Source organism: Paralichthys olivaceus, chromosome 18, assembly GCF_024713975.1.
Source record: "Paralichthys olivaceus isolate ysfri-2021 chromosome 18, ASM2471397v2, whole genome shotgun sequence".
NCBI lineage: Eukaryota > Metazoa > Chordata > Actinopteri > Pleuronectiformes > Paralichthyidae > Paralichthys > Paralichthys olivaceus.
Genome location: NC_091110.1, coordinates 10,036,529 through 10,064,290, shown reverse-complemented (window position 1 = coordinate 10,064,290; position 27,762 = coordinate 10,036,529). Strand labels below are relative to the sequence as shown.

Below are 27,762 nucleotides of genomic sequence, written 5' to 3'. Positions count from 1 at the left end.
TTCTGATAAGACATGGAAGTCCTTAGGAACTTATGGCTTTGTTGTACACACCGTGGCGGATATATTCATTCATTCGAGTTCTAGAGCCGCAAAAACTGAGAAGTTTGGAAATCTGCTGGCCCTGATTTAGTTTGCACCACAACCACTTGCTGATTGGGTCTTTTCGGTCAAGACGTAGCCTTCGCTGATTCGTCTCCTATCACATGACCTCCTTGCAGATGAAAACAACCAGCATTGGTTACCAGTGCAGAACACAGTGTGGATAATCAAGTACAAACGTCGCTGACCCTGTTGTCTTTGCAAACAGCTGTTGTGCAGTTAAATTCAGCATTTTACAATGACACAACTTACATGATATGCATTTTCAGGCGTGTAAGTATGGATGGGAATTAAAACTGATACAGAGCCAAATCGCTTGTTTGAAAACGTAGTAATATGGGTGTAGCCACGGTCTCAAACATTGATTTACACCTCAGGATGAAGCCTTTAAGCCAATCCATCCTCACAATGTAGTGGGCTCTCACGGGACCAGTCCAACCCACTCTGTCCTCTGCCTAATCACTAGATAAGCATATCTACAGCAAGATGAATATAAGCAATATATATGCCTGAGCATCCACTGTGCATGCCTCAATCACACCCAACAGTTGGTGGTGAGGCATGCAAGCGAGCAAGCAAGTGTGATACCATAACAGAAGCATCTAATTTAGTGAGGAAATGCTGCATGACATAGTGCTCCACTGACTTTTATGATATATTTGGTCTGTTTACCCAGCAGGCATCAATCCCTCAGGGAGAGAAAGAAAGAGAGGAGGTGGAGGTGTGGAGTATAGCGAGCGAGATGAGAGAAGAAAAGAGGAATAGAGAGGGATGGGTTAATAGGAAATTGCAACGTTTGGAAGGTCAACAGGATGTGCCTTATTTAGCAGCGGCACTAATCAAAGACCTTGGTCGAGGCGATGTCATCACTGGCAGTGGAGGGGGATGGACAGATAAAGTGGGGTAGAAAGTGATGAATGCAATGAATAACAGCAAAGACGAGGGCGTGAGAACATGTTACAAAATGTGTTCTTTTTTCTTTTTCATGGTTTTATGAATATCACTGATGAAAAGAGACTTTTAATTTGATCATAGTTTTTGTCTGATGGTGCTCATTGAGTAACTTTTGACTACAATGGCCCTGAGGTGCAAATCACAATAAAAGATAACAAGTCACAAAACATGTGGACAATGCATCCATCCAATCAGCAAGGAGCCATGTTTATGGCGGGCACCTACTTTTTCAGTTCGAAGGTAAAGCCATTGTGTTTTGTGATTTGTTGTATTTTTCTCATTTTTGATTGTTTTTCTTATTTGTCATATTTTCGGATTTGTCATTACAATTTCTCTTTTATCGTTGTGTTTTCTGATTTTGTGTTTTTTATTTTTAACTGTCCTATTTCATTTTTTGAGATTTGTTTTTGTGTTTTGTTGATTGCCACAGTATTTTGTACTTCAGGGCCACCGTTCCTCCCTTTATTTTCCCACCATCAAATTAAGGACACATTTGGTACTAATTTGGAAAAGGATGTGAGGGGGAAGGGTGTCATTTCTGTTTCTTATCCCTCTCAGCTTCGGACCGCAGCTTTTCTAGTGAATCAAGACAGAGAGTCATCCATGCTCCTTTGCCATCTCTCATTCCCTCCCTCACCCCGGAGGTCAAGGCTGGTTTCCTGTTATTCTGGCCCTCTGTGCTAATGTCTGTTGCTCAATATCCACATCCATGAAGTTATTTCTCTCCTGTTCTGCTGTGACAGAGTTAACGGCCCATGACTGCCGCCCCAAGAGGTCTCGGCATTAATCACAACTGACTGAGTAAGACTGTGTGCATGCATGTGTGTGCGTGCATGTGTGTGTGTGTTTGTGTGCATGCATGCGTTTGCCAATAGTATCCTTTTTACGAGACACCATAGGATATGAAGAACATTCATTTTGCCCTCTTGACCCCGGAAATGCCAATGGCCTCACTAAGCGGTTTGCTGGTAAATGAGGTATAGAAGAACCGTTCCATTCCCTGTCCTCTTTATCAGTCGCCTCCATTTCCCTTTCCATGAGAAGACATGTTTATGAATGTTGGTGATCTCCATTTAGATGTTAGGTATGAGAATAGAGACCATTAGGGAATTACAGAGGACAGAAAATGGGCTCAATCCATGAAAAGTGTGTATAATCAGATTGTGAACTCAAAGTTTGCTTTTATTCTTAATGCAGAATCAATGTCCGCAGATACAGATGTCATGGTATCTATAAATGTTTATTGGCTGAATAAACTACTGCCATTTACCATATTAAAAAACAGTATATGGTCAAATTAAAACACTTAATTACCACTTTTATTAAATTGGAAACATACAAAACATATTACACTGAAATGATTGAATGCTTTTATAATTAAGACCAACAAGTTTGCAGCCAAACTCAATAATGGCCAATTTGCTGTGACCGACGCAGCCATTGGAGAGAGCATGAATTTGTGGACTGAGCCAATGTCTGAGAGTGATGAACAACTTGATGAATTTTAAAATTGCCCTCAGCAGTTCTTCTGGCTGTCTGCAGCACCCTGGAGCCACAATTAACAAGGAGAACTAAAAAATAAAAAAGAGAAACACCGTCTGGTGCCTTCACATGTCCAGGGTCTGTCTGCTCTTGCTTTTCCTAACTTTCAGGGCATCCTGAAGAAGACAGCAGACTGGTTTGACCAAATCACAGACATGCTTTTTCTGCATGTGTTCAATTATGTATGGTGTCATCAAGCAAGAACCGAAAACTATGACCATTTTAGGACACTTCAGCGTCGGCTCGACACTAACTATGTGGTTGATGTTTCCTTAGTTGTGTTTCTATTTAGCTATTTTTAAAAGTTATTTCAAAAAATTGAGTGGAAAAGCCTAAATTTACCCCCAAACATTTTTTACGCTGAATTAATAAAAGGTAAATGTGATTAAAAGTGCAATAGAAACAGATACAGCGAATAAATAAATGACTTCACTATCTCCATGAGGAGGTTGTTTTCACCCCTGCCTGTTTGTATGTTTGTAAGCAACAATACACAAAATCAAAGGAACAGATTTCCATAATATCTGCTGGAAGGATGAGACATAGACCAACAAAGAACCCATTTAAATTTGAGGCAGATCCAGGGGGGTTTTCTTTTCCTTTTGTTAACATTGTGAGAAAGGGCATTTTTCAATATCTTCGTGAATTTTTGAGAGAATCATTCATGGTTCTTCACATTTAAGGGAAAAATATTTCTGAGTGTGTGTGGTGCAGATCCATATAAAAATAGTGAATATAAATTTAAAAGTGGTTTCAGAAGTGCACTGTTGGGCCTTGGCAGAGGGAGGTGCTCAACTGAGGGCCATTCTAGTCGTCTAAGGAGTTTCTGTCCAATCTCTAATCAAGAGCAGGGTACTTCATAGAGAGGACATTCTTTCTTCATGTGAATACTCACAATGAGCCACAGAAAATTTCATTGGTCAATGTCAAGCATGGCAATCTGTTAGACGGAGAATTTTGACAGGGTCATTTCGTAAAGATCCAAAAGCAAGAGAAGAAATCTGAGAGCAGAAGTTGCAGGAACGAAAACAGACAGCTTGACCATGGGGGGGAAAGGCCTCAAACTAAAGCAATTGAGCAGCAACAGTTTATCTGAGTGCAGAAAAACTGTTTTTACCACACGAGCAGGGATTATTTGAGAGAGGGGACAGGGTCTTCAGGAAAAAGCAAAACAAAGGAAGCCTGAACATGAAATGAAGAAAGAGTGTGAGAGTGAAAAATCACACTCTTGAATTAAGAGAGAAAGAACTGTCACTCAAGCTTCACATCCAGGAGAACATCAGACTTGTGGAACAATAAGGAGACTGCAACGTAACTTTTAATCATACGAACCAGTGATTTCTCCATCAAGTCCATCACATTCTTTGTTTGAACTTAATTAAATCATCCTTGTTGCGCCCTTTACTTTTGCAGAGATATAAAGGCATCAGACTGGATAATTAGCACTACCTACTGGTCATATCATTGAACCTACATATTCCTATCAGTCTTTGGCAGATATTCTGAAAAGTTAGTTAAAATGTGTGATACATTTGGATGGAAACACAACTATCAGAAGTTTCAGTTGTACTTCATCGACTTCACTTAAATCTACTGGCTTCAGCCATAGATATACGCCAGTTCAGGTTGACCTTGTTCTTTATGTAAATATGTTGCAATCAGTAGGTGATTTGTTAATTGTTACCTGAGTTTATGCTGAATCCTGCCTGCCTGCTGAAGACGGTAAAATCTTTACGGATGTCCCCCGGCCACAGACACTGGTAGAATTATGCCATTCAGTTTCAGCTTTCAAAAATAAACTGTGAATCCTGTGATTCAGTTATTAAAATATTAACTATAGGATGCTCACCTGCACACAAATTCTTTATCTGCACACATAGCACTCTCTCTCATAGGGGATGGGGAAGGGGGTGGCAGAATTGACACGTTATTAAAGGGGGGTAAATTATTTAAAAGAGGATGGCATCCCTCATTTAACTTGCTAACAAATGACCTACTGGTTACAACGCTTACATCATCGTGTTTGTGTTAAAAAATAAGAAGTTTAGACTGACAAATTAATTAATGCATTACTGATGTATTCATTTCAACCATTCACAAATCTTGCTAAAAAAACTCAACTGACTAATTTATAGACTGCAGCTATCCTGACCTGCAACCTGGCAGTAATGGACTGTCTTTGTGTGCATCCAAGTGTAATCTCAACTGTTATCTCCATTGTTTCAAGATTTAAATTAAAACACTCAGTAAAAATTTATCAATTGAAAGTGCCAGTCTGATCCTCCTACATGTTGCACTGCCCATTTGGGAGCGAGTGCAACAAAGCTGAACTGAAGCCAGGGGCGTGACTGGAGACGTCAGGTGATTTATCATTACCAGGCATCAAAGTAGCCCAATGCATTAGAATCATGTTTCCAGTTCTTCTTCTTTTTCTTTCCCTTAAAATAGTTTGAACTAAAAAGCTACAAATCCCTGACAGCTACTTTATGTGGGAGCAACAGTCTGACCAACAAAATTTGATTCACGATGTGGACGTCCTTAAAGGCATTGGCATGTCATGTCAGTTTTCTCCGTAACACGTGAGGGGGAGGGTTTCAATCTGCAACCTCACCACTAGATGCCACTAAATCCTACACACTGAAGCTTTAACACATAATCAATCTTGTGTATTTTAGTAAAAATGCTTTGCTGGAATTATGTGCCCGGGAAATACACTGTGACTTGCTGTCCAGTGAAAAGCAGAAGCAGAACATGTTGACGCACGGCGTTTTTCTTTAGTTACAGTACATCTGATATCATCACTTCTTCTTTAGGACAAAAAGTGTCAGCAAATAATTATTCAGCAGAAATAAAAAATAACCTGTTCTAAGTGCCTCAGTTCTGCTAACAGAGGTTAGAAGCTGAGGGAAGAGGGGAAACCTCCTGACTACAGAACAACAATCTTCAGGAATTGGAAATTTGATGAATTTAAATAAAAGTTTCCTTGGACTAACAGAAATTGTGAGCTGTGAGTTTCTTTGAGAGTTTATAGTGACACCGACACCCTTGCTCATATTAGTTATCCACTTCTTCTTACCCGTTTCCAACACTGCTCCCTTAACTCGAAGAATCTGCGCTACGCTCGGGACTGACAGGCGGCGACGAGCCCTTGAATTTTTCATTTCTGTCAGACCTTAGCTAAACGTTGATTTAGATTCAAGGCATTGAGTGTACCTGGGGGCCGATAACTAGCTGCCTTTTCACTCACCTCAGGCGAGCAGGCAGGCAGGCTTGATTTCATGCCCTGTCTTTCATGTCCTGACTCATTGTCAGTCACTGTGGCAAAGAGCATCAGCTACTCGCCTAGAGTGCTCCATGCAAAATGAAGCGGCGCAGAACTTGCAGCTGGAGAGAATGGCTGCATTTCAAAGAGAGACAGTGAGGGAAGAAAAAAAAACTGGAGGGGAAACCCTGACAGTAGACAACGTCAAGACCAACTGTCTCCCTCTGTCCCCCGGGGTCGAGTAAACTGTTTGTGTCCAGGGTCGGGCGACGGAGTCATGATGGGGAAAGGGGGAGGGAGGGGTCAGCGGCTCTATCGGAGTTATGTCTGAGAGGGAAAGGGGAACTTCAAGCCTGCCTCGACTTTCTCTCCCCGTCTCTCGCTCTCTCTCTCGACTCCACATACAGTACACACACATCACGCATACACACACACCTATTGTCCTGGAGTTTCCGCAACTGCAGATTGAGGCCTGACCATCCACAGGAAGGTAAACAAGCTCTTATCAGTGCTCTGCAGGGGCCCGCACTGTCCCCTGGCCTCTCACCCCTGCAAACTGCACATTTTACAAACTCTGCCCAACACACAGGCTTCCTGACCTATCTCACCTCCTCTCTTCCGAAGTCCCCAAATTGTATTAAAAGAAATATGGCTGATTAGTCTTGTCTGTTTTTTTGGCTTAAAAAGACTTTATTCGCGTGCCTGTGCGCCAAGTGCTGCTGTGTTTGCTGGAGAGGAACAGAGGATGCGATAGCGGGTCTGGAGACAGCCTGTCTTCACACTCGCTCTGTTTACGCCTCTGGGAGCCATTCGCCCGTCGTCTCATCGCTGTCGGAAGCCAGCGGAACAACAAGTCAGACGGTGGCGTACAGAGGGACGGTGGCTGACTTCCTCCGTCGCTTGCTCACTCACTTTACGCCCCGTCTGCTGCTAGTCATTAGCCATACTGTATTAATTCAATGCAGATTAACAGTTTGCGGCAGAAAGCAGCAGCTTGAGGCATGAAAAATATATCTGCATCCTCTCAGGTGATCTATTATATTCCAGATGCATCTTTTCAATTTGCTTACTATATGTGGTGAGAACCCCCCCCCCCCCCCCCCACGATGAAATAGCACCAACAAAACACAATTAATCATCTGAGAGTTAATTGGTGGACGGACAGACTAATTTGGCAAGTTTTAGTCTGACTGCATGCGATCAAGGCAGACTGAAGCATTCGGGATTCATCGCACAGTGGTTGCTCCCAATCACTCAAGATTGATGTAGCTTCACACAACATATGCTTCGTGTAGAATCAACAGAGATTAGCTCGTTCTTCTTGACTGATTTTTGCCGGTAAATATTAATGTGTTTTAATATGAGGGTAGAATAGCAATGAAGGCATTGATATTTTTGTTTAACGTATTTGATGGAACCAAAAGTACAAACCGTGATGTGAATATAAGGAAAAGCAGAGCCTGATCGATTGATGATTAGAGCCTTTCAATGGCATTTATGTAGATATTAATTTTACAGAATAAGCAATGATCAGAAAAGATGTACATTTATGTGTTTTCTTCTTTATTAAGGTTCTATTTATTTGGTAGCATTTGTGTTCTCTTTGTTTTCATAGTTATAGTGAAGTCTCTCATTAAATTTCTAAATAAAAAGCCTTAATTACATTTGTTTGTCATAAGGGTTTGATAACAACATCTTGGGTATCTTTGCCGATTTTTTTTTTTTATAATTCACATAACAAACCAGTTCAGGATGTAGGATTTCCCTAAATCAGGGGCCATACAGGGGCCCCAGTTTAAACAGAGGGCCAATTATATTTTCAACATCGTTAGCTCTATAGATTTGAGCCACACCACACACAGTGCCACTCCTAGATCTGCCCCCTGCATCCAAAAGCTAAATATTGTATTTTGATGCAATTAAAGTTTGTTGACATATGTAAAAGAAGCCTATATTCTATTATATACAGCTGAGAAACAAAACATTTATATTTTAGTGATTTATTTGAGTTTATATGGCCACGAGAAAACAAAGCCTCTAAAAACACTTTTGAATCCTTTCACAGAGGGAACGATATGAGACAGCTTCTCGTTTATGGTTTCATTTTCACATTAAACAAATGGAAGTGTCTGGAGTGGGGAGAGTCGACAAGTGTAACTTTATTCCCTCGAGCATCTGTGATTATTAAGTATCTCGAGTTAGACTGTTGGATTTGTTGTAGCTACTGTATGTGAGCAGATTAAAATAGGCTTTGAGTCACATATTCTGCTTACATCACAGAAAGGGGAGCAAATGAAAAATCCAGTGTCCAAATCCATCCCATCAAACGTGCACCAGTGCACACATGTACACAGTCAGACATCAGATCTCAGCTCTGTAAATACAGATTGACCGGTGTGGCACCTGAATCAACAGGAAAACTACCCACCCAGTGCTTGGATGAAGAGCCTCTGCCATTTTACAGCACTCAGCTGAACACTGACGACTTTAGAAAGCAAGCCGGTCTGCAGTTCACAGACAGATAGTATCTTCTCCTCAGGAAAAATGCCAAGTGCTTAAAGAAATAACATTATGGTTCTCTAAAATGCTATTTCGGGTAAATATTCATTCCAACAAAGGATGACGTTTGTTGGATTTATTTTTTATGTTGAGAGAAAAGTTCAAAGCAAAGAGTCGTCATTTGTCAGGAAGCGTTTTATACTATTTTACCCGGGAACATTTTGTTCATGAGTGTTCAGCCAAAGAAGATTAAGAGACTGATGCTGCCCAGCAAAATAGTGCCGTCATTAATTAAATCCACAAGAGAGATTTTAGTTCCAGTGAAATGAAGACGTATGATGTAGAACGCTGTTATCTGGAGTTTATTTAACCTGACTGGGGGTCCTGCTACATTTCTTATGCTTGTGCAGATCCCATGTTGGACCTTGCTCAGACAGATCTGCAGATAAGGGCACATAATGCCATGCCTTATCTGCGTAGACTGCAGGCATGTTGACATGGGCACAAGCGGCCGCCATGCTGACGAGGCGTTTATCTCGCCCCCAACTAATGAGCCATTCAGCGCTCATGCAATACATCCATAAGGAAAACTTTGCATTCTACAAGACTACAAAGGGCCAGTATCTGGAATCTATATGATGAACGGTCATGATATACTAAATTCTTCATGTGCTTAAATGGTCAAGACTCTGGCAGGTTGTTTGCATATGTAGTAGATCACAATTATTGCATTACACATTTCATGACATGTAAATGGGGTTGTTATGGATGACTGATGATCCCAAAAAAAATCAGGATCTAGTGGATTTAAATGTGGTAACAAGTACAGTTAGAGACCTGTAACTACCACCAAAGTGTGCAATAGTTGTTTTCTGCATTAGGACGCTTAGTTAACATCATGTTAGAAAGTGAAAAGAAAAAATGGGGAGAAGATTTGAAAGAAATGCAGTTTGCTACACTCATTTTATTGTTTATTGTTAAAACGTAAAAAAAAGTTTTTCCCCCTAAATATGAAGACAGACTTAAATGACATGCCTTTTAATTGCACCATCGTAACCCTTGATAATAAGTGCGAGCCGCAGTGGAGATCACGTGGGAACGAGGGGTCGAGAGGAACACAGCGTTAGGCTCCCTCGCTCGGCTCTCTGTATTCAAACAGAGGAAAAGCGAGGCGGTCAGAAATGGATTGTTATTTGGGAGGGGCATAACACTGAAGGAGATTGAAATCGGTCTGAGGCAGCGACAAGTGGTCGCGTCTCCCTGCCACCCAGTCTGACTGCAGGCAGAGCTGGCTCACTACAGTCAAACAGGGGAAGTGGACTGTTATGACTCGACGCCATTTTTAACATGAACGTTTTTTTCCTATACTTTCTTTTCTTTTTGTTTTTTGTTTTGCCTCTTGCGTATTCTACTGCAGCATGTCTTCTGAGAAATCTTTGTCATTTCTTTCCTTTTCTTTGTATGTTTTTTTCTTATCCCCCCCCCCCGCCCTGACAGCTCATTTCTTTTAACGTTTTGGTCTTTTTTTTTCTTTTTCATCCGACGACTCACAGTCTTGTATTTCCACTTTGTCCAACTTATGATTTAACTCCCTGTCTTTATCTGTGTCTTGTCCTTTTTCTCCTATCTCTCTGTTTCTTTAATCCCCTATTTACTTCTCTTTCCCCTGATCTCCCTTCTGAACCACTTATCTGCTCTTTGACAGTCCCAAAAAATTTGACCTCCCACTCCCTCGCTGTCTCCATGAATCAGTCTTTATGAATTCTGTTATCTCTGTCTGTCTGTCTGTCTGTCTCGCTCTCCTTCCCCGGTTGACATCCATTTTCAGACGGCCCTCCCTCCCTCCCTCCCTCCACTGCGCTCTCCCTCACTGCCTCCTTCCTCTAGCGGCTCACTAATCACTTTTGTACTTTTCCTTCAGCCCGTGGAGGGAGACTCTGGGGTAGGCAGAAATGCAAGCGGTCTGGCAGACAACATCATGATGCCTGGCTCCCACTGGGAAAGTTGTTGCAGCGGGGGGCATATTCAACACCACTTCCCTGGCAGGAAATGTCGCACACACAGTGGATAAAAATCTCTAAATAGAAAGACTTCAGTCAGATGCATAGATAATGGATTGTGTGTCAGACGGCTACAGTCGACTTTAAGTGGTCACGGTTATTGTGTTTGCCATTAAAAAGTCGTCAAACTAAAATTTGAAAAAGTTCTCAGAGGGACGATATAACTAGTGAGTCACATGCATATGAAAATATGCATTTGCTGAAACTCTAGTAGTTAAAAGCCTTAAAGGGGAAGTAGTCAAACCTTAAGAAGATAAAGTTGTCTTTGTGTCCAAGTCTGAGGAAATAACCCCACCGATGACATCCAGGTTATCTCAGCTTGTGCCTGGATAGTATAATATAAATATATTATATAAACTATATATTCATAAATATACCAGAAAGCCTGTGTTACATATTTAGGTTTCGGGGTCTGTAAGATGAGGACATTTATCTTCATTATATGCTTTTAAACACAGCTGTCATGAAGTTTTAAAATGCAGTAACAGTGCATAACCAAAAATGAATAAACAAGATTAACAAAAGTTGTCCAAACACAAACTGCAGACAGGCACTGACAGAAACCTAAGACACGTCTTAAGCATGTTTTGTTAAAAAAGGAAGCATCTATATATAAAGGATGAACAAATTTCTCTATTGCAAAGGCATCAGCGTCTGTATGATCTTGGCACAAACATATTCCCTCAGTTAAATGACTGAAAGGGATTCACAGGTGCTCAGGAGATAAACCCACAGGCTGGACCATGTAAGGCCTTCAAAACAAAGCACAGCATTTTAAACACAATCAACCACACAGGGAGGCAGCACAGTGAAACTAAGACCGGGCTGAAGCCGTCTGTTCTATTGGAGCCTGACGGACAGTCTGTTCGGAGATTATGGATGAGCCACAAACAGGAAAAAGCCAGGCCTGACTGATCCCAACATATAGTGAAATTTTAATAATCAGGGATGATGACAGACATGGACAGGGGGTGGATTTTTTTCTCTATAAATAATCCAGAGAAAACAGAATGTCATGACAGAATTTATCTGTGTTCATCAAATGTCAGGGTGAGATTAAGATTTTTGTCTGTGTTCGTTTGCCTCCAGCTCAGGAGACACTGAGAGTCAGTGCTGGAACTAAAGAAGTGGAGTCAAGATTACCACAGTTTTTACCAGCCAGCATTTTAAATCAGCAACAGACTCTTTAAAGCTTCATATAGACCCACTCAACAAAGGGTTTCATGAGCCAATGGGAACATTTAGAATTTAACGACAATCTGTAAGTGTTATATTAATGACCAACTATTGGCAAGCAGGCTAATGTGATTAGCTAAACGACACCAGCTCATCTGTTATTTCACTTATCATCATACTGCATCTGTCTAAAGTTAAAGTGTACATAAAGATGGAAGACATGACAGCTCCCTAAAGGTGAAGCCAAATCATCTTGATTTCCCCCTGGTGGCTAGATGCAGTATAGGTCATGAACCCTACCTCCTCCATGTTAGAGGATAGGACTTGGACCAAATAACAGATGTCAAACTTTCCTGTCACACTGATGTATGTTCAAGTATTCATCTTTCTGGTAAGCTTGGTTTTCATTAGTTGTTTGATGCTATGGAAATGGGGTGAAAAATATATATGTACTTTATATAAAGCTAAAACACAATGGGCCAGGGGTATCATGGGATTTGTTGCAGACTGAAGGCTATTTTTGATTTACTTTTACTTTTTCTTTGTTTACTTCTTCTTTTGAGGAACTTTGGCCCAGTGTCTGCTCTCACAGTGACTTGCAGCTGGCATGGATGCTATTAAAAACAAACAGACCTCAAATCGCAGTGTAAATATTTTTTTCACTGCATCTTATTTAGTCTGAGAAAGTGTAAATTTGATTTCATATAGAGCGCACCGCCGGCCTTAGTGTGTCACAGCTGATGTTTGTGCTTCATATGTGCGACAATATCGCAGCACTGAGCCCAGGAGACGGTTTCAGAGAAAATGACAAATTAATACGACAATACTGGACTGTAAAATGACAAATAAACAATGCACCAATGTTTTGATTAATGTTGGGACATTCAGAGCACAGAGTCACAGGCTGTCTGAGAACAGTGCCACAGCTCCCTCTGGGCCTCCTCATAAAGCAGCTGTAGCAGATGCAAAAAAATAAATAAAGAGGAAAAAGAAAATTCTCGTAAGCTTCTTCCAAGAAAGAAAAAATTGATGGCGAGAACAGAACTATGTGTCACAGAGGCAATTAAGGCTCCGCCAGCAGACAGCGAGACTGATCCCCTGCAGTGGAAGCTACATGAGGTCAACTCTCCGCAGGTCTGCCAGTTGGCCAAAAAATACTTCTGTATCCCTGCCACCAGCATCCCTGCTGAGAGGGTGTTTAGCACTAGTGGCAATATTGTGATTTGTCATACAGCAGGGTCAGCAGCGAAGCCAGATTCAGAGAACAGGCTTGTTTTTCTGGCACATAATCTTAACAGTGATGTATACGCTCACTGGAACTGCTTTGCCTTATTTAAAAAGCAAGTTGAAAACACCAGTTCATCTTTCTGGTGTGTGTTTATAGACCCAAAGGATGAGAAAGGTTATTTGGTGCTCAAGTGTCTTTTTCACCTCCAAATATGGCATTGAGTGATGACTGCGGACAAGCTTATTTCGCTCCGACTTAACTTTAAAACTGTTTCATATAAAGTTAGGGTGCTTTGTGATTTGCATTTTTATATTTTTATATGTTACAAATAAAAAAAGCAATAACATATAAAGGTAAATCTTCCAGACCATATGGTTTGCTTACAGCGAAAAAAATCAGGCATATGCAAATATATGCACCGATTTCTCTATTTATTTAGTAGCACACGAAAAATATATATAAAATTAGGTTCTATAAAGTGTTATTGTTTTACATCCACTTGCATCGGATTGGTGTGTGGTTTCGGCTGATACGCAAAGTTCAAATATCGTAATCAGTGTCAGAAATGGAAACGTGGTATCGGAACAAATTTCAAACTTTGTTACCTTCTAACTGGAATGAAACAGATCTGGAACTAAGTTTCTAACATGATGCACTTTTTAAATTTAAATCCATAGACGTGGATCATAATATAAAAGATATTTACACTAAAAGAAATGATGACACAATAAACTATTCACAATTGTTTATTCAGTGACCAATCCATGCAGGCCCCCCTTAGTGCCAGATTGCTGCAGGGATGTGAGGCACAAACTTCAGTGCAGGGCACCGGTAAGAACATGAAGCTGGATTCTGGCCTGAGGGCAAAGGAAGGGGTTCTAGATTCCTCAGTAGGGATTACATGTTTAAATTTGGTATGGACATGCAGCTATTGGAGGAAGGTGTTAGAAGGAGGAGGATCACATCAAATCTATAGGCTGCTCACATGTTTTCTTGTTTCTTGTGTCTTTTGTAGATTTTCTTTTATCTCTGGCTCTTGCACCATCATATTTATCTCCTCTTCTAATGAAATATCGTGCACGGCAGCAGTGAGCATTAACCATCATTCAGCCCAGAGATGCCACAATTATAACCTCTCCACAGACCCAGTGTAAAACCCTGATTTAACGTGCAAAAACATAAAAAAGATTTAAAAAAGAAAAGAAACACAAGCACAAATAATGCTCTTTTATGTCCTGAGAATCAAACGATGTGAGAACACAAGACAAGACTGATGTCTGCCTCTGAACTGAGGGTTGCAACTGTTGAAATAAACCCAGGAGGCCCGTCTTAGGTTATACACTTATAAATAAATGCATGTTTTAGCAAAGATTTTTTTTTTTAGATGCTGAAAACACTGAACAACGTTTGGTGAGCTTACCAGAGGCTGCAGCAGTGATGCAGAGAAGCAGAGCCAGCCTCACCGTGTGACCCTCCATGTCTGCTGAGTTAAAGTCTGAGGCGCTGGTGTGGGCTGAGTCTAGGTCCCTGGGGGGTGTGGAGGTACTCTTGGGGGTGCAGAGGGTAGTTGCTGAAGCGTCCTTGTCTAGCAGCAGAGCAGCGATGACTGTGACAGCGGAAGAGCAGACAATTTTTCAGTCTTTAAAAAGGTCAAAAGGTCAGAGGGAGAAAATAAAAGAGGCGTGGAATCAATGAGGTGATGTGCTGGTGGATAAGGGGGGTGACTTAGTGTTATACTCAGTGGACAAAGTCAAAACAAGTATTGAAATAATCATGAAATAAAACAAATATCTGATGCTGATTAATAGGTATTATTGACAACTACTACATAAATATTAAAAGTCTATTTTACCCTTCAATTCTATGCAACTAAATAATCAAGAAATTGACATTGAGTGAAATGTTGCTTACATTCGCTGAATTAACCCCACAATATTTCTCTGCGTTTTCCCTCGAGCACAATAAGGGGTCTGAACCACAGGGTTATCTGCTGGTCACTAGCTTCTGGCTCGACTGTTTCAGGAAGCACTACACGACATCGCTTTCTTTAAATAATATCACAATGCCCAGATCAGATAAGCGGGAGGGCCGCTCTTGTTATATGATTCATATAGCTGGAGGGGAAAGGAAGAGCCTGTGTAAACTGTTAATGCAATTCCAAAGGAAAAGGCAGAAGAAAAAAAATCACGTTATTTCCCTGGACTTCAAACTGTAGGTGGGAGAAAATATCTACAACTTGCAGTGTATTTCATAAAAGTGTACTTTAGCAATAAATGTAATAAAAGTGTGAAAAGCAACTGTGTCCATTAGGACTGGATGATTAATCAACATCGGTAATAATGGTAATATTATTTACATCAATGGCTGTATAAGAAAAGTGTAATATATTCACTTTAATTTGATTTCCGCACTTTCTAAATTTGTATGTCTCTTTGAGTATCGTTAAAACTGTGATTCAAATAAAATTTATTATTATGTACAATTGCTGTGTGATCTTCACATTGCTGTTACATTGTTTTTATCATTTCCTCTTGTAAAGCACCTTGTTACTGTATATATATATATATATATATATTATATTTGATTTATTATTATTATCACCTGTATAATGCGTATGCATACCTTAAGCACATTGAGGAGGTACAACATCAACAATCAACATTCAAACTTTAAACTTCAAACGAGCAATAATTTCAAATGTATCGTGATAATTATCGATATCGACCGGTAAGAAAATGTGACATTTTTAAATATATCGCCCAGACCTAGCGTCCATTTGTAATAAACTGATCATTTAATCAATGAGGCGAAATAACCCACTAAGATAAACAGGAAATATCCCTCATTTAACATAAACAGCCTCTTTACAAATAATCCACAATTAGCTCGCTCTTTATAAAACTTTATGACTTCATCAGTAAGTGTTGATGATTTCATAAGTCACATTTTAAAGCAGAGAGTTCGAGCTTGACTCGCTGACGTCTGTTCTATCAGAGAAATAAAACCACGTCCTCTGTTCGAGCGAGAAACACAGAGAAGAATCACACAAACTTACTGTCTCGAGTTAGTGGATGTTTTCTTTGAGGAGTAAGTCAGGAGGAATAATCCACAGGAGAGGAGGTGACAGCTCTCAGACGTGTCACGGTGTCAGGACTTGACAAAACTTTTTCACTGCAGTCCTGGGCGGTGCACATTGACTTTTATACTCCTCCCACCACCGGCCTCCTCCTCCTCCTCCTCCTCTTTCTGGGGGGGGGGTTCTTGCTGCCCACTCTCACGCATCGTCCACTGACTCCACTGAGTCCACAGAGTCCACTGGCTGCGCGTAATTCTGTCAACTCAACGACTGATTCGCAGTTTTCATCCCTGAATGTTACAAGTGTCAGAAACACTGAGCTGCTCCTCGACCTCCAGGCACCAGGCTGCAGAGAGAAGAGAGAGCAACATGTCCCACTGTCCACACAGACCCCAGAACACACACAGCTCTGAGGAAACAACTGATTACATGGATACATCACATTAGATAAATAGATGAAATAAGAAGAAAATAAATACAAAATAAAAAGACATAGAGAGATATAGATACATGTAGAGAGAGATATATATATATGTAGAGAGAGAGAGATTGATATACAGAGCGAGAGATAGAGAGATAGACACAGAGGCAGAGATTTTATGCATAAGAAAACAAATATTAAGCAAACATGTATATATATATAGGCCTAAATACGCTGATATTCATACATGTACACAATCTATAAATGCATATACAATCTTTTAATAAGTGACATTAACATTGTCTGAGCAGGAAAAAGCAACGTTCTTATCTTGTCCTTCCCCAAAACATCAAAATTCAACACAATGATCGTTCTCAGTGTCTCAGTGTCCATCATCATCAAAATCAGCTAAACATGCCTAGAAATAAACAAGACTAACAGCTTTCTCTTTCCTCATGACTCAAAAATAATGTGAACTGTATCATCTTATTATTTCAATATTTACAAATACTTTTAAGAAAATGAAATATACCTTTGAGAATTATTACCCCTCACCCCTTTCAGTCAAAGAACAATATAAGGAACATGCATCCATTGAAAATGGTTAATTGTTGTTGCACTTTGCAGAATAATTTGGGGTTTTCTTCTGAAAGAGGGAGGATGAGGTTTGATCTGATTTGAAATGCTTCATAATCACAGTTTTATCTGACATCTGACTCTTTCAATCAGTTTTAGGCCACACTTGATCTGAATCCCACACAGTGGTTGCCCAAAAGCTGCCGTAGTCTTTACAGTGAAGGACTCTTGGACGGGGGATTTTTTAATTGTAGCAGTTACACTTTTTATATGTCACTGTTTGCTGTAAAAAATGTGAGTCGATAGATGTGAAAGTGGAATTGAGCCATGGTGGCACAGTGATACAGCGGTTATAACCTCACACAAAGAGGGTTAAAACCCCTTTTCAGCAATTAGGCCTCTCTGCTGTTTTCATGTTCTCCCTGTGCCTGCGTGACATTTCCTTCCTTGTTTGCATCTTTATGTCTAAGCCGTATAGCGGATGAATGCATGGAATCCAGACATCATTTGTTTTCTTGTTTATATCCCTGTGCTTTTCCGAGAGCGACATGGCGGAATGTTTTCCTTGCAGCGTGCACGTCAACCTCAGTCTGGCCTGAGAGGACGTGCAATAGATCAAAAGTAAGTGGGGGAAAAAAAACACTTGTATGGGAATGTAGACAAACCATTGTGTCAGATTTTCAGTTTCTGCTTGAAAGAGAGGAGAGGTATGATTTGTGGATTTGTATATATACCAGCAAACCTGAAAACAGAGTAATCAGAGAAGAACACTAAGACTAAAGGAGGCAGCAATCATTGAACTCAGGTGTGACATGAGAGCAGGTGCAGACCAGGAAGGAGGGAAACCAGACAAAGACAGGAAGTAAAGTCAGAGACAAAAGAAGCTTCAAAGTAAAATAGGATTTAATTAACCCAAAGTGTAAAGATAGCGCATTTAATTCTACTTGAACCAGAAATGTATTCGGATCTGCATCAAATTGCACATGCTCATAGATTTTCAATCCCTTAAAATGTTGGATTTGACAGAGCCCCTCAATCCAAGTGATCATGTGTCAGAGCAGCAAAAATTTGATTAGTTCTGTTATGTTATTATGTGTGTGTGGATATGTATATGTAAATGTTTTAAATCCAAACTACTATATATGTGTGTGTATATGTATGTTTTAAATTAAATTAAATTCGTTTTTTTTAGGACTTTAATCGTTGCAGAACATTTAATTTTGGCTGCTGCTCTACCATCATCTCATAATGAAAAATAAACTGAGAAAAACAGAGTAGACACAACATCCTTCTGTACAGAGCAGACCCAGATGAGTCATGATCCCATCAAATCAACTCTCGGCACAGGAGCAGCAGAGGAGAAAAAAAACAGATGTAGACTAGACTTCAAAAATGCCACAGAAGCATTTAGAATAATTACAGAACGGCAGTAGCAAATACAATTATCCAAACAGCAACTATGTCTGTGTCTCTCTCTCTGTGTGCATCATGTTTTCACCCCTGTCCGTTTGTTTGTGGGCAAGATAAAACCAGAACTAGTGAAAGGATGTTGTATGGGTCAGGAAAGAACTCAACTTTTTGACTTTCTTGAACATTGTGAGATGGGACTTTTTTGACATTTTCATCGGTATCTATGAGTGTGAACAATTTGGTGCATCCATCCACAGCTCATCCTTGAAATGTCACGGTAAAAGCCGAAGCCAATCCCAGGTGGGTACAGGAGATTAAAACTGGAAACCTTCTAACCACCACCGCAGTTTGGTGCAGATTGGTTGAATTAAGGGGACTATGGGTCTTTGGCAGAGGAATAACTACATAAAGTTATTCCTAATTCTGATATTTCAAAATATTAAACATGAGATGATCGAATGAATCATGCACCATCATTCAATGTTAATGATTTTAAATTGAGACTCACGTGTACTGTAGAGCTTTGAGCTCAGGTCTAACCATGATGACGCACAAAACAACCTCAGCCAGTGGAAAATCCTATAATATATGTTTATTATGTTTATCAGCATTAACATTCTATGACCATGTGTAAATGCTGCTCATAAAAAAATGATTTATAAAGAACATATATATATATATATATATATAAAATATTAGGGACATATGCTAAAACATAAACCTGTCTTTTTTATCCTCACAATAATTCAGATATTTTTGAGAAGAATAAGAGGGAGCAGAATCACCAGATACAATGTTGTGAACGCAATGCATGATGGTGTATATTGCATACTACTGTTCACAATGCACTGAGATACATTTAGTCCACCATACGGTATGAAAATAAAGACCTGTTGATATTCAGCGTAGTGACTGTGAACTTGCCTCGACCTCCTTCCTTCAGGCAGTGTGAACAAAGGAAAGCTCCTGGGATGCAACACTAAACAGAGACAGCTTTACGCTCCCTGCATTCTTTGTTAATTAAATATAATATTGCCCACTTCTGTTTAATAGCCATATGTCACAGTTGGCGTTGGTTTTTAGGTGCTGCATCACATCTGAGGTTGGACAGAGGACGCTGGATTCTGCTGAAGCACTTCTCCTCCTTCAATGGCTTTCCTTTTTTTCCCTTTTTTTTAAATGGAGCCTGGCCCCAGCTCTCCATCCCCACCCATGAGTGGTGTTTCAATAACAGGAAACAATCGGCCATCGTCTTTCATCGTCAGGTTGACGTTGGTTCCCGCGCGGTGCCACTGGGTCTCTGTGGTGCCAGCCGGCCAGCCAGCCAGCGCGCCACAGTCCGCAGCAGAGGACAGACAGAGAGAGTTAAGAACAAGCGTTGACTCACTTGTTTCCTTATCGTCCTCCAAGGGGGGATCTGACGCATGGCCCTCGCGGCAGTCATATCCGAGACTGATACGAGGCGAACAGAGGCCCTCATTATAGACACATTTATTATTCTATTGGTGAAATCATACCTCACTTTTAAATGTGATCCAGGGTTTTTACTCAGAGTGAGGAAGTTAGGATTTAATGAAATGAGTGGTCCTGGTTGTGTATGTCTACCCCCAGCTGGTTACATTTTCTCCCGTGTTTGTTGGTGAGCAGGATAATGCAAAAGCTACAGAACCGAATACCATGTAATTTAATGCATGGGTGGGCCTGAGGAAAAACCCATTCAATTCTGCAGCAGATTCAAATAAATGGGCAGAATTTTTTATTTTTTATTAATTCAATCTGTGGCGGAAGAGGAGATGAAGGTCACGCTTCTGTGCAACAGGCTCCGAGTGACAGGTACACAAACCTGAGCATGAAAGACAAGTTCAACTAACACAACTGCAGCTGAAACCATGAGGTGTCACTGTCTGCTTGGACAGTGACAACTTTATGGACAACAGCACGAGCAGGCTCGAGGCAAATACCGCTGCAGACACAATGGTTTCATTATGAAACTGTGTCGGACCAGATAATTCAGTCTAGATAATCAATGGGAAACACTGCTTTGACATGGTGAGACAGAGCATTAGCCTCAGCGGAGGAATCAGCTCTCTGACTAATCATCTAGGTTTTTCATTACCATTTGACTGTTTGTTTGTATATTAGCAGGATAACACAAAAACGAAACAACTCATTTTATTGAAACTTTGTGGAGGGGTGCGATATGTGCCACGGAAAGACACATCAAAAGTTGGAGTGGTTTTTATTAAGTGGGTGGATCCAGAATTGTTTTTTTTCAGATTTACCGTATCATAGCATGGTCCTCCCACATTTTTGCGCTTCAACCTTTCTTATTTTAATACAGTAGAGACAAAAGTATTGTGTGTGCATTTATGCATTATGCAACCATGCAGTATTCATGCATTCAGTTTGTGTGTGGCAACTTTTGATTTTCTTTTTTGTCGAGGCTGCAGTATCATTTCCACCTCATCCATTTCTGTTGATACTAAACTGAAATGTGATATTAATAACTGCTCTCCTTGCAATAATGTCACAGTCTGCCGCAGCAGCAGTAAGAGCCCACGATTATACAGAGCGCACACATTCTTTAGGTTCATCTGCAGGAAGCCTCACACAGAAAGTCACGTTTGTAGATGTGCCACTTGATTATTAAACCATCTGAATAATCATCAAGTAGGTTTAAAGGACTTAACCATTACTTCTGCAAGCGGGTTGAAAAGAAATGAAGGTGCGGCACTTTATTTGAGGAAACCAAAAATAAATATGTTTTGCACATCCCTTCCTGTGTTGAAGGGTTTTGATTAAGTGCCTGAGTTGGCTCAGGTTGAGATGAGTATTAATATCAAATATTTCTGGTGCTATTTTTTTTATCCTACCACTGGAGGGCCTCTGAATTTAAAAATGTTAAACTAAGTAAATTGCCAGCTGTCTTGTCTGCTCCAATGTTCTGTACTTGCCACATCGAGCGGTGGTCCTTCAAATAAGCTTCTTAGGGGTTTGATCCTTTTAGTGCACAGTGACACACTCACAGTGTGTCTCACATGTCTCTGCTGTACGTGCTGGGTTCCATCCGCCACCACCTTTCTTCCACCTTTGTTTTGTACCTTTATTAGGTAAGAGCAGCATTCCTAGCATTCCGACAGCATCCTCGATGACTTCATGAAAGTGCTTACAGACGCCTTTTCTTGATTGACTTTCCGACAGACACATCCTGTCCCCTATTCCTCAGAAGCCGTTTTTCCTCTTCCTCATCCCGACAGCGCACAGTCATGATCAGAGCTCCCCTTGGAGGGTAGTCCGGATACCTGTTGCACTGTTTGCTTGGCCAGCTGGAAGTGTGTGTGTGTGCGTGTGTGCGTGTGTGTCTGTGTGGGTATGAGGAAGGTGAGAGGTAAAGGAAAACCTGGAGGAGTTGTGACCGTGATGAACTAAAGCTGCAGCAGCCTATCCTGCATCCTGTTGTGTCTACATGATTTCTGAAAAGAAAAACGTTTCCTTTTATCAACTTGGAAGGGCTGTTTACGTGTGTGTGTGTGCGTGTGAGTGTGTGTGTGTGTGTCAGGGTTAAGTATGTCATTGTTCACTGTTGCTCACATTGTCAGTAATATGCAGTCGATTGCACGTCACTGGAAATAAATTAACAAATCAAATCTGACGTGTTCTTCCTATATTTTAATTTTCTTCTTTTACATACACCACTTTATAGTTACACATGTACATCTTCATGAAAAACTACAATGTTTATGCGCTTTAAATACTGGGTCAGTAGAAATTCATGTCATCCACAGTGGCTGCCAATGCTCAACGGGATAATCACAGTTATTTTCCCATGATCTCTTGACTCTCGACGAGAGAAGACAGGAAAAAAACTGCGTGTTTGCTCCACAAAGAGCAACTTAAAGGTCAGGAGACGTTTGACCTCCTGTGCACGAGACGTCACAACTTTTATGAAAAAAACAAATGGATTTTCTAAATGCACCTTTGAGCGGAATCATTGTTGTGTAATTTAAAGTTGTAGATTGTTATTGCTGGAGTAGAAGTGGAGTTAAGGCATCTTTTCACCCCTCTGTTGTGTTACTCTTGTTGTTGTTCATGTTTTGTCCTCATGGTTTTGACACAGTGAGAATAAAAAGAATAAAACAACATCCAGACACAGCTCATCTAGTCACGTTGTTTTACTTCAGTGCATCAATAGCCTTTGACACTTGGCCGAAGACGTCGTCCACTGGCAGCTCAGAGTCAACCTGAGGCGAAACAAGAACAGATATATAAATAGAACAGTGTATGTCAGATTTTACACATTGTTTTATTTTTCACAGTAGAATGGCAGCCGCACTCACCTTCCTCACGATACCGCGGCCCTCGTAAAAGGCAATAACGGGCTCTGTCGCTTTGTAGTACAGGTCCAGACGCTTCTTGATGGTCTCCTCATTGTCGTCAGAGCGGCCGCTGGTCTCGCCGCGCTTCATGAGCCTCTTGACCATCGTCTCTGCTTTGGCGTCGACGTACAGCAGCAGGCAGGGTTTTCCGATCTGGGAATCCAAACAGTTGACTCATTTATGCTTGTTTCTTTCCTTTCATGCAGGGATGAATTACAGACTGACTCACGCCCTCCTCTTACCTTCTTCTCAAACTCCTCGCCCTGTTTCACCTCACGGGGGTAGCCATCGATAAGGAAGCCCTTGGAGACGTCAGCCTTGGCGATCATGGCGTCCTTGATCATGTCCAAAACTGTGTCCTGCAAGTAGGCCCGGAATATCATCACCAGCCCTCACCAAGGTATCACACAAATTCTGTTTGGTGCTGCACAACCATTTGATTTATCAGTACAAGTAGCTAAAAATACTTTTTGAAAAATGATCAAACTATGGAGTCGGTTCCTCTCTTACCAGGGGCACAAGCTCTCCCTTCTGCATGATGGCCTGGAGCTGCTTGCCCCTCTCAGAGCCAGAAGCCACCTCAGCACGGAGCAGATCGCCAGACGACAGGTGGGTGTAGCCGTACTTTACCACTATCTTCTCACACTGGGTGCCCTTTCCAGAGCCAGGCCCACCTGAAGAAGACGAACAGGAAGTGTTAGTTTAGTGGTTAAATGTGCTGCTGCTAAAAAAAAATCTGAGACAAAGCTCATGTAATGTGTACTCACCCACAACAAAGATGATCTTGGCATCTTTAATTTTGTCTGAAACGAGCACATACACGTGAGAGGTTGAATCAAACAACGTAGACAAACCAGGTTTAGTGAATAAATGAGGAAAGTCTCTTTTGAAACAAACCATCTCGATGGTGAGATGTCGAATCAGTGGTGCAAGTATTCCCCATGTGTTTTAGTAGCAGGACTCAGCTGTTCTGACTGTCTGTGCTATAACTCAAACAGTGTTGCCATGGCAACAGTTGTCCCCTAAGTAACTGCTAGCATGAAACTAGAGGAGCAGTTTGAGTTACATAAAGATCAAATAAATGTCAACAGTATTAGATGGATGTAATATATTTAGATTTTTAGATAATGAAAACACAGAATACTGACTTCTGACTATTTTATAAACTATATCATACTTACTTTTTTACAAATATTGCATTTTGAATGAATACTGTGTCATAAGAAATAATCGTGTTGCTAATGAAATGTGATATTTTCATTTATTTCTCAGTATAAATGATATAACATATGTAAGTACAGTATCTTTAAATGTAACATGAAGACAGTCACTGTATTCTCAAAGACCATCACAAGAGGGAGGTAGAGTCCAAGAAACAACAGCATTTCAGCTGATAAATAATTTACAAACCAGCAAATCTTCATTAATGAAAAATCATTTGAATCAAACATGTATTATTTACCTGCCATTGTGTTGCGTTATGTGAGGACTTTCCTTCGACTAAAGGACAGAAAAAGACACAAAATTAATTTCACTGAGGCAAAGTAATCTATTAATATAATAAATAACGAGTCACAATTTTTTCAGTTAGTCAGTTATTGTACAGTAACTGACACTGACACTATACGTATCTCTCTCTCTCTCTCTCTCTCTCTCTCTCTCTCTCTCTCTAGCAGTGTTAATCATTTTGATAATGTTATGTCAACATGTGAATGTACATAAAGAACAATTCTAAGCAGCATTTACAGTATGAGAGTCTCAACACTGATAAAAGTTCAACTGCAACCTTAATTAAAACGCTTCACCAGTTTAAAACCTATTAAAATAAACTCTAAAAATCTATTATCAAAGCTCTGTTTGAATAAAGAAAGACACAGGGCACAAAGGCACTCTGTGGAACAACTACACAACCTTTATTAGTGTAGCTAAAATATGGCAAAGATAAAAAACTGAAGCACCCATGGGCTGCAGCACACTTCAGGGTGTCTACGTGTTTTTTATTTTCTTGCCATCTTTCCTGTTTTTCACGCATTTTTAAAAACAAAGGGAGTCATTACCTAAATGCTGTAAATGGTGTTATTTAATGCTCCTAATTCAGAATAAGATCAATTCTAGCCCTTTAACATTTGATCAGCAGGAGTGTCCTGTAGTCATGTATTTTTTGTAATGACTTTATCTACAGAGGACTTAGGCTTCCTGTTTACACATTTCTTTTAGCTGACTTAGAGACAGAAATGAGGGGAAGGACGAAGGAGGAAGGCGGTTGGCTGAGTATTTGGGCCATGCGTAAAAAGATATTGTATCTTTAAGTGGCTGCCTGTGCCCGTGTCATGTGCTCCGGTTGAAAAACTTGCTTTGACAGGTGCTGCCCCGGCCAAAACAGTTTCTCCACAGGCCGAACACCACAAATGCTGTCACAGAGATTTTCACCTTTCCATACAGTTACGTTTACCCCAGATCTGGTTGTTGTGTTACTTACATCACGTACAGACACGTGTGTACTAATCAAGTAACCTGAGAAGTTGCTGCTTGGACTTTTTGTGAAACCAGATTTGTAAGAAGAAGCAAACGGCTGATTTTTTACGTTACATGTTGTTATTTGTTCGTCAGGGAGAAAAGGTCTCGATATAATCAAAACTTTATTTGACCTTGCCACAATATGGCTGTTGACTCACTGGCACACACCTGATATACAAACAAATCTGTAACTGTAGTTCCAGAATGACTAATAAGTGTAAGAAAGGTGATATGTTTTATGTTTCTCTGCACCTACACTGCAGCAGAGAACAAAAAATCCTGTTGTCCTAATGACAGATTTCCATGTGTCCCCTGGTTTACCATAGTGATATATTTTAGCAGCATTCACACTGAATGATCCCATCTTGTTCTCTGGTTCTCAGGTTTACTGCTGCTTCTCAGGTGTCCGGTTTTATGTGAGCGTCCATTAACCCTGTGGTTCGTGTAAATGTCACTTGGAGGCCGGCGTCTGAATCAGCACCGAGCCGGTTTGGGAATCTCACTCTGGCCTATTATGGTGCCATCTTTTGAGTCCTCCCCTGCTTCTTTGGCACTTACACCAAATACTTTGCTGTGAATTATGGAAGTGAAAACTATATGCAGAGAAATTGCCCTCATGCATTTCCCAGCTGAGGCCGTATCAGTGCTGGAGGCTGGATTTCGTCACATGGGGACAGAGCCCTCTGAATTTTATACACGGTCTGTTCAAAGTGCATGAATGTTTTACAGATGCAGAAATAACATAATACCATGAAACTGCAGACACATTAAAGAACCTGATCAAGACACAATCACATCCTTGATATTAAATCTACAGATACTAGATTCCCCCAAATGCCAAGTCCATCTCGTGCGTCTTATTTCACTTTTTTAAACATGCAGCCCGGCTAAAAAAAGACCCTGTCAGTCTGCAGCTGTTAAGAGATAGGGTGTCAAGTCGACCGCATGGGGATGAAGCTTTCACTCACTGGGCCCTGGAAGTATAGCAACAACAAAGTACTGAGTGTTTCATGCATTTGTACATTCTGCCCAAGCATGTTTGGTTTCTTAGGAACTGTGCACAGTAATTGGGCGTACTGTCCCTTTAAGGGAGAACAGGGGAACCTTTGACGTCAGTGCAGTGGAAGATATTCCATGTTGTTTGTGAGAGGATGGAGCGAGATTAATTCATTGTGTGTGTGTGTGTGTGTGTGTGTGTTCTAAACTGCAAACTTCCTCTCACAGGGATCGATAGCACTCAGCCACCCATCAGCTGCTCATGACCATTACTGAAGCTAAAAGGCATGACAGTGGAACTAGAATGTGAGAGCAGCTAGTGTGGAATTGCCCTTTAACGGGTGGAGGTGAATGAGAATGTTTAAATGTCATCAGGGTGGAGGTGGAAATAAATGTCTGGAGAAGAAAATCCTTTTTTGTTTTAGCAGAGCGACCTTCTATTGAGTGCCATCACTGTGACACTCACACACTCACACACATACGTATATAAGCTCCATGCCCTGCACAGAACAACCTGATCCTCTGACAGTGTTGAGCATTTTAAACAGTGTGGCGGGTTCAAGTTTGTCGAGAAGCCAGATGACAGTTCACCATTACAGTCTTGTGTCTTCTCCAAACCATCACACAGCCCTGCCCACTCTCGCTTCCTCTCCTCTCCCTCTGCCAGCGTTCACACCCAGTCCCTGCCATTCTGCTGCCCGCTCTTCCTCAGTGGAGCCTTTTGTCCTCTGTACTGACCTCTCTCTTCGTGCTGTGGCTCTAGATTCCAGTGCAAGGGGCTGCTGTCCCTGGATCCCCGTGAGTGTGTGTCTGCACAGTTCCTGCTGCACGGCAGCCCTCCCTCCCCCTTGCCATTCCTTTTTATAGCTCGGCTGAGCCTGCTCAGGCTGCGTTGCATTCTGGGTGAGAGGGAGGAAGAACAGGCGAAGGGAGGGAGGGAGCAAGAGAGAGAGGAGAGAATGAGTGACAGGGGGGTGAAATTGGAGGCAGGGGGAGAAGAGGAGAGGGGCTGTGGCAGAGGGTTTTGTTTCAGGTCATTATGTAATAAATGTCCACACGAGTGCATCCCGGCAGCGTCCTTTTAGAAATAAGATTTAGTGGTTTAATTATTATTTGATGGTGTGAATAGAGAGGATCACTACAACACTCTAACAGCACTAGGAGTTCGCTTGAAACTGGGAATATTACGCAACGGCTTTGGAGTGGGTGCAACCACAGGGAAGAAAAGAAAATCACAACAATGGAAAACAGAAGCTGAATAAAAATCTGTGTGGTTTAATAAATTCTTTACATTCTTTCTCACTCTTGGTCGTGCAAACAGGAAACTTTTTGGCCCTTTGTGCTTTGTTGTTCTTGAGAAATCCAGTCTACTGATTGTGTTGCTCTCAGTAGATCTTAATAAGAAGACTTATTTTCTAATATAATTAATGGGATAAAATTCTGTGTAACTTATGGAATTTTCCTAACCTTAAAAAAGAGGAATCTATAAGTGTAAACTTGAGACGTACCCTGTTAATTAACTAGAATTACTGCCCTGTAGTTGTACGCCTCCATTAACCAGTCCAGTATC

The 27,762-nt window shown here is 40.9% G+C and overlaps 2 protein-coding genes across 3 annotated transcripts in view; both read right to left on the bottom strand.

The window, feature by feature from the left end:
- eng (endoglin) overlaps window positions 1–16,014 on the bottom strand; it is a 38,911-nt gene extending 22,897 nt beyond the window's left edge. For both annotated transcript variants that reach the window (XM_020082423.2, XM_020082424.2), the window contains exons 1-2: window positions 15,876–16,014; window positions 14,241–14,426 (exon numbers count right to left, since the gene is read on the bottom strand). In XM_020082423.2, coding sequence (XP_019937982.1) covers window positions 14,241–14,298 — 58 coding nt within the window. In that variant the 5' untranslated portion in view covers window positions 14,299–14,426; window positions 15,876–16,014. The remainder of the gene's footprint in view (window positions 1–14,240; window positions 14,427–15,875) is intronic.
- Window positions 16,015–22,460: 6,446 nt separating this feature from the next.
- On the bottom strand, window positions 22,461–27,080 carry ak1 (adenylate kinase 1). The gene is made up of 7 exons (XM_020081601.2): window positions 26,931–27,080; window positions 24,142–24,179; window positions 23,447–23,482; window positions 23,190–23,353; window positions 22,922–23,038; window positions 22,641–22,832; window positions 22,461–22,544 (listed from the first exon to the last, which is right to left on the bottom strand). Exons 2-7 carry the CDS (start codon window positions 24,146–24,148, stop codon window positions 22,476–22,478), a joined length of 585 nt encoding a protein of 194 aa, XP_019937160.1. The 5' UTR covers window positions 24,149–24,179; window positions 26,931–27,080; the 3' UTR covers window positions 22,461–22,475.
- Between the last annotated feature and the right edge of the window lie 682 nt (window positions 27,081–27,762).

Bases quoted from the DNA above. Each gene is read 5' to 3' on its own strand.
- ak1 (XM_020081601.2), bottom strand. The intron at 23,039-23,189 runs GTAAGAGAGGAA...GCCTACTTGCAG, and splicing joins AGGGAGAGCTTGTGCCCCTG to GACACAGTTTTGGACATGAT. The intron at 22,833-22,921 runs GTAAGAGGAGGG...TTGGATTCCCAG, and splicing joins GCGAGGAGTTTGAGAAGAAG to ATCGGAAAACCCTGCCTGCT.